This window comes from Bidens hawaiensis, unplaced genomic scaffold (genome assembly GCF_021521415.1).
Source record: "Bidens hawaiensis isolate Kalapana, Puna unplaced genomic scaffold, B.hawaiensis_p1.1 tig00049217_1, whole genome shotgun sequence".
In the NCBI taxonomy this organism is placed as follows: Eukaryota; Viridiplantae; Streptophyta; class Magnoliopsida; order Asterales; family Asteraceae; genus Bidens; species Bidens hawaiensis.
The window spans coordinates 18,673-26,499 of record NW_027498817.1 but is presented as its reverse complement, the minus strand read 5'-3'; the positions used below and the strand labels follow the sequence as shown (position 1 = coordinate 26,499).

At 33.5% G+C, this 7,827-nt stretch overlaps 1 protein-coding gene across 1 annotated transcript; it reads right to left on the bottom strand.

Moving 5' to 3' along the window:
• Positions 1-5,628: 5,628 nt before the first annotated feature.
• Positions 5,629-6,255, bottom strand: LOC143597893 (protein FAR1-RELATED SEQUENCE 5-like). Its single transcript, XM_077076272.1, has one exon. The coding sequence runs from the start codon at positions 6,253-6,255 to the stop codon at positions 5,629-5,631; it is 627 nt and encodes a 208-aa protein (XP_076932387.1).
• Between the last annotated feature and the right edge of the window lie 1,572 nt (positions 6,256-7,827).

Sequence of the window (7,827 nt, the reverse complement as noted above, 5' to 3'; positions counted from 1 at the left end):
AAATTATAAATAAACAAAGATTAAAACATACATTTCCCGGTGTCGGAGTGGTGGACGGAGTAGTGGCCAGAAGTGGTGGTAGCGTCGGAGTGGTGGCAGCGTCAGAGTGGTGGCCGGCGGGGTGGTTACTTCGGACTGGTGCACGGAGTGGTGGCCGGAGTGGTGGCCGACATCGGAGGTGACCTCAATCACAAAACAAACAAGAAAAATGAGATATAAAACATACCTAAGAGGCCGGAAAGTGAAATAAAACATACCGAAATAGAGACGACGGCGTCGAGTGGCAGCGTCGGAATGGAGACGACAGAGAGAAGAGAGGGAGTGGCCGGGAGAGAAGAGAGGTGTGGACTGTGGAGGCTGCAAAAAGAGAGGGAAGAGGGTTTTGTTTTCCCGCTAACACTATTAGCGGTGACGGCGGTAACAAAAAACCCCAGCCGTTGGATCAAATTAATTATCAACGGCCAAGATTAAAACAGACGCGGATAACCAAATGTCGCCGCTAATGATTAAGTCGCCGCTAATAATCATTTTTCTTGTAGTGTTCTTCTTACTCTTTTTGCTTTATAATCTAACTTTTATAATCCATCATTATCAATTTGCTTCTTTAACCTAGCTTTAATAATCCGTTTGTTTAACCTAGCTTTAATAATTAATCATTGGCTGGTTTGCTTAACCTAGCTTTCTCTTAATTTTGGTACTCTTTTCCGATTTTAGCTCCGTCATTCGGTAAGGCATGGCTAAAGAACCAAATGTTGAATTTGCCCGAAATTCATACAGTATTATTCACTAGATCAGTTAAAGGAAAATACTTTGTAATGCAAATTCCTGGATTCAAGAAGACGGTGACTCATGAAGGCCTGCGTTTAACACGCATGTTTAACATTACACATGCTTGGAGTAGAACCCGAGGATGTGGGTGCAACCGTTGATGGCAAGCATTTGCTCATCCAAAGCAAAAAAAAAAAAAACAGATGAAGAAATCCACCTGGCAGGAATGGAGTTACCTCTTAACTTTAACGAGAACCGTGATTTCACAGCCGTCATGAAGACGATGGAATGTTGAAGCTAGCCCTTCCAATCGTGGAGAATCAACGGCTTACTTCCATACAGACTGGCGTCTTGAATATTCTGATAATTACTATGGTATGTTAAATATTCATCATTATATATATATAGGGGATGGATCTTGCGAGAAGTGATATTACAGCGAGAAGTGCGAGAAGTGAATCTCATCCATTGATTTTGTTTGATCAATGGTCATTACTCAAAATGACACTCTTGTAATTTATTTTCACCATTTTAATGAACTTGAATAACAAAAAGGGCATGCTAGTAATTTTTATGTACCATCATTAAAAACAAATGTGTAACTCATACTTACTTAACTAGTTAATTAAATCTTCCCATTAAAGCCACAACTAATTTTTTCTTTTGAAAATCATTTAATATTTTTGGTTTACTATCATTTTGAAGGCTTACAAATGCTTTATCTAATCTTATAGATGATGAATATATTATTATTTGCAGGTGTACAGTGAAGTAACTGGTAAAAACATCTTGTATTCATATGAAGTGTAGCTACGTGTACACACATACATACGTAGGTACGTACGTACCTACGTCCCTATGTGTGTACGCACCTACATACGCACATACGCACATACATACGTAGGTACGTATGTACCTACGTCCCTACTTGTGTACGCTTCTACGTACGCACATACACACATACATACGTAGGTGCGTACCTACCTACGTCCCTATGTGTGGATATACCTACATGCCTACGTACGTACGTCCCTACGTGCATAGGTACCTACGTATGTACATGCCTATGTAATTATGTAAATACATACATTCATAAAGTGTATGGCGTACATATGAGTTTCATATAATTTGAATATACATGATAATTTTGATAATTTTGTAATAGTTATTAAATATTCATGTAAGATATATGTGTTATCTAACAAACAAAATAAAGTAAATACATGTTAATATTAAAATAAAATTTAAGTTACAATATTTTTTTTTTGTAACTTACTAATAGTAATTAATAGTTACCACAAAAAGAAAATTGTTCACTTGACTAACATGCCCTTATAATTAATAATTAAATAAATAAGAAGAAAAATTATGATTGATTCTGATCACTTCTCGTACTTCTCGCCCTAAAAATACTTCTGAAAAGAAACCAAATCCTATATATATATATATATATATATAGGATTTGGATCAAATACAAATGTAATTAACGTGCTAAACGTGAGAATCAAGTAGAGTAATTATGTAATTACACCATAGAGTAATTACGTAATTACTCTATGGTGTAATTACATAATTACTCTACTTGTATATATAATTACTCTACTTGATTCTCATGTTTAGCACGTTAATTTCATTTGTACATTAACCCTTCCCTATATATATATAGGCAAAGTATAGAATGAAAACCCACTTGAGTTGTGAAAACCTTATGTAACATTGTTTTTTTTTTACATGTAATATATGTTGTAACATTTAATACAAAACATCGAAACATTAAAAAAAATTGTTTTGCTATTTTTTATCATTTTTTTACTAAATCTTTATATGTTTTTAAGAGAGAGAAAAAGTTATATTTATGTTAACATTTTTATTAACTTTAATTGTGGACCACATGATTTAATCTTTAATTAAAAACATGTGGTTCAAAATGGGTTTCTAAATTTTTCACAACTCAAGTGGGTTTTTATTTTAACCTAACCCTATATATATATATGTATATTAGAGCATTCTCATCCAACCCCTTATTTTGTGTGAGGAGTGTTTTTATAATTTAGAGAGTGATTCAGGGTGTTGTGAGTGAAGAGTTTTTATATTTTAGAAAAAGTAGTGATTTTTCCGTATATTTGAAAAGTTACTGTTCACAATCTATAATTTTTTAATATATTTTGAGAGTGGTTGTGAGTGAATGAAAGAGAAAATGTAATGATAAAGGGTATAAAAAGTATTATTTAATTAAAATGAAGAGAAAAAATATAGTGAGTTTTAGTGTAGTTTTTGATTCAGAGATAGAGGATAGGATGAGAATGCTCTTAAGCACCCAATCTTACGTGTAAAACCATCAAAACTAGATGGTTTTTTTAAACTACAACTAATTTTAAGCCAAATAACTATAGTTTATTCTATCAAATCCATTCGACTGGGGACCTCTTCATCTCCTCTATCACGATATCAGTAAAAGGAATTCCACTTCTGATTGTAAGTCATTCATAACCCAACTAATATCTATGATTTCGACCGCCTTATCCAAAATCCAATAAACTCCTAATGTCAATTAGGGTTTTCGATTAGGCAATTCTTCTCCCTGGATCCTGGTTCATCAGCATACATTCTTTTGTCAAATGCTTTATTACGGTTTTTGAAGCTGATTGTACTATATTGAAGAAATTAGCAGGTTTGTATTATTGATTTTTTATACAAAATGGATCTAAGAAAAAGTGGGGCGTTGAAAATGAGGGGAGTTTAAAATTGGATGATGACTTTTAGTTTAATTTTGTTTCTGTCAAATTTTAATAGACTTGAATCTTAGCTAGTCATGGAAATTTGCTTGGCTAGTTGTTAATATTAGGGGTGTAAACGAACAATATTAGGGGTTAGGAGTGTAAACGAACAGATCCCCAGCCCTGCTTGTTTTCATTTACGAGTGCTCAAATTGTTTCTAACTCGGCACGTGCGTTATTCTTTCAAGCTCGGGTTCTAGCTCATAGTGTTTGAAGCACTTTTTCTAATGTTCGAGCTTGGCTCTTGAGATGTTTTATCAAAGTTCGGGCTCAACTCGTTTATTATTTATTAATGAATTTATATACGTTTTGTATTTTTTTTATATATTTTTAGAAAAAAACTTAAACGAACCTAAGCTTGGCTTGAGCTCGTGCAAAACCTTAATCGAAAAGAGCTCGATAAAGTTCAGCTCGTTTGCACTCCTAGTCAATATGATAAGTTTTGTGTTTTTGTTCGGGTCTGTTGGCATTATGTCTACTGGCTAATCGGTTACTTATTTTCATTCCGGTTTCAATTCAATGTAAATTTGTTAATCTCTTTATGGTGTAGGCTATTTAAAGCCAACAATTAGTAGCATTGGTATGAAGATTTGAATAACTTTTTAAGTCATGATATATTTTCTTTATAATTGTTCTTTTTTTGTGCTGATATATATTTTTTAACTCATCATTTTGTTTATTGTCACTGGTATGACAGTTTATCTTTGATACATGGAATCCTTTTGTTCAACTGCAAATATACCACAAAGCAGCATGTTGGTCACCAAGAACAGCAACATGTTAGTTGCTAACAGCAAGTGTAAGGATTTGTGGCTATTGCACAGCCGCTGAGTTGATTTACAAACTGCACTCAAGTCATAAATCGAATCCCATTAATATCCGGTCACCATATAGTTATACACCAACTTGGGACTTTTTATTTTGTTAAGCTTGAGAAATGCAAATGCATGCATTCGCTTAAATGTCTGGGTTGTGGTTTACTTATCATATTATCTTGTAATTATTCTTTTGAGTTGTGGACAATCTTTGTAATACGATATGATTATCTAATACAAGCTTTTTTCATGATATTGTTGTAGTTATTTTCCCTCATTGGTTGAATATATAAATTCGTTGTATCGTCCTAACTGAAAGATGTTTAAAACAGTTGACTTAAAAGTCAACCATTACATCCAAATATGTATTTGTCAAACCTTGCATTTTAACATGGGTGATTTCAATAATAACGACCTGACCACATGATCCAAAAAAACATTAATAACTGAACACATGCATATTAATCTGACCACATGAATAGGATGCACATAATGAAACATAATGCCCCAAATTCTTTCTGCACATTTTTTTTCTCTATCAATTTAGTTCATTAGATAAATCATAATAACGCTTTCCACAACTAAAACAAACATGATATTTCAATACATATTTAGTAACTATAAAATTGTAGAATCAACTCAAGTTTTAATAAAAAAAAAATCTAATGCACTTAAACAAAAGCAAGAATTGTAAATGATCTTCAAAAATCTATTAAAAAATATTCAAAAATCTATTAAAAATTGATTTTTAAAACAAGCCATTCTTCTTCTTCTTCAAGTTGATTCACCTATCATCCTTCTCTTTCTTGTAAAGCCTCGTCCTTCTGGAAAAGAAATACGAGTATTACCCTTTTAATAAAATGTGTCTTTAGATACAAATATATATTACTTTTACCTTCCTTTTTGGACATCCACTGATGTAATGACCCAATTCCTTACAGTAAGAACAAGTTCTCTTTTTTGGTGGTTCAAGAGAAGATTTGATTCTAGTTGCATTTTTTGGACGGCCTTTAGTATTAGTAGGAGCTAATGGGTCCCGAACAGAAATTTGGGGCATCATGTTTACTTGTGAGCTTTTGACATTAGACTCTTGCGCTGCAATTTCAAGCTGTTTGGAATTGATTCGGATACTTCGTTCTTCTAAAAAGTCCACCTAGATAAGATATAATGATCAGGAAGGGTTTCAACATGTCTATTCTTCAATACATATAAGATATGCTTGCATAACATCCCATATGTTTCAAACTTTGCACATGAACAAGTAACATCTACTTTTTTTTTGAGAGACGGAAATTAACATTTCTCCAATATATTTTATCAATATCTAATTGTCCAACCTTATATTTGATTTCTTCTAAACTCTTACTTACTGTCTCATGAGTTAAATTTAATGTAGCTTCGGTCCATTCTTTCTTAAATAAATCAAAGAGATTTTTAATGTAACGTGAACCTGCTTTTGCCTCTATAGGATTAACGGACGAAAGAGTCGGCTTTGAATCCATGGTTCTAAAATCTTCATCTTCTTCGGTAGCCATTCGAGCCTCAACAGCTTTATCGTACGGGATTACAAACTCATTCAACATGGTTTTTGAATTTACATATCCATCAAAATAGGAATGAATGCTCTCACTTCTTCCGCTTGATGTCATGCCAGCAAAAAAACAATCTTTTAGGATGGCTTTCGCCCAATATTTACGTTGGTTATACATCTCTGTTATCCAGCTGCCACTTTGGAAATTGTACTTACCACATAAAAGTTCCAAGCGACTTTCAAATTCTTCAACTGTATTACTGTTAACCCATTGTTTGTGCAACTCTTGAAAGTCACTATAACTAACTTTAAGAAATCGAAGATGTTCGGTCTCATGTTTCTTAATATGCATGAACAATAACATTGTCTACTTTTTGGGAAAATGCTTTTGACTACATTTCCAATAGCTTTATCCTGATTAGTCATTATTGCTAACGGATACTTGTCAAACATGCAATTTAGAAAAGTTTTAAATAACCATTCGAAAGTTTCTTGCTTCTCATTCTCCAATAGTGCACCGCCAAATAGTATAGACTGGCGATGATGATTCACCCTGACAAAAGGGAGCAAACGGCATTTTAAATTTGTTGGTCATGTACGTGACATCAAACACAATAACGTCCCCAAATTTTACATACAAGTCTCTGGATCTCCCATCAGCCCAGAAAATATTTCTTGGAGACCCATCATCAAATAAATCGACAACAAAATAAAGGTTTCGATCTTCTATCAATTTATCTTGGAAATGCTTAATGATCCCATAAAACTCCTTACATTTGTATTGTTTTCGTTCCTCAACCAATATATCTGCACATTGTTTTGATGTAACATCATTTTCAAGTGGACTTTTCACAGTATTTATGACCTTCTTGATTTGACAAGGTTTCAACCCGGATTGACCAAGTTCTGACATCAGAGATTTGCAAGCCATTAAGCGGTGAGACTTCCCATGAGAACGATATTTTATACTTTGGTTGGAGTAAGACTCAGCTCATGATTGTGTACATCGTTAAACATATCCACTGTCCATTTGCCATTCTTACCTTTTGAAATCCGAATAAATTCCTCACATCCGGTCCTTAAATCCCTACGACGTTTCTTAACATCCCCACTAGAGTTATTAGACTTTAAATCTTTAAACCCCTCTTTGCTACATACATACATCATTCGATAAGGCTCACCGGTTGTCTTAATTTTTAAAGTTGTAAATTTACATATTCCAAATCCATGTAAAAGGGCATAACGATATAACATCATGATTGCAGGTGCATTGTTTATTTGTATTAAGCGGACGTTTTTCCCAGCAACAGCCCACCCGGAGGCCCAGCGGCGGATCTAGAAATAAATCTCAGGGATAACGTTCAAAAAAAAATGTTTTGCTGTATTTGATACAATGTTAACGAATAAAATAGAAACACGATACTTGGGGTGCAAATTTTACCTATTCGATATTTGAAAGATTGCACACTGTTCTTTTACTTTATCGAACGTTTCTTTTTCGACATCACAAATTAAATCATTGTTCAAATACTCATCACCCATTCACTTAAGCAAACCCGTATATAGATGAGCTTCATTTTATAAAAATATATTTCAACGGTTGCGGTTACAATCAGTAAAACCAACGCTAGCTTTAATCTTCGACAAACCAAAGGAAAAGTGTGCTTTTCAATTTCCACAATTACACATGCAAAGTTACACATTCATCCAATTTTGCAAATTTATCATCTTTCTTTAAAATGTGATAAAAGGTCGTACGATCACCCGAAATACACCCTCTTTCTTCATTAGCATTATCATTCAGATAGATTTCCAAATTTATCACTATCTTAGATATGTCAAACTTGGCAAACGAATCTAAAGATTTAAACCACACATATTTTTTAACAAACTAGTTGAGACCTCACTATCCATTTTCCAGCTTGAATTTGCATAT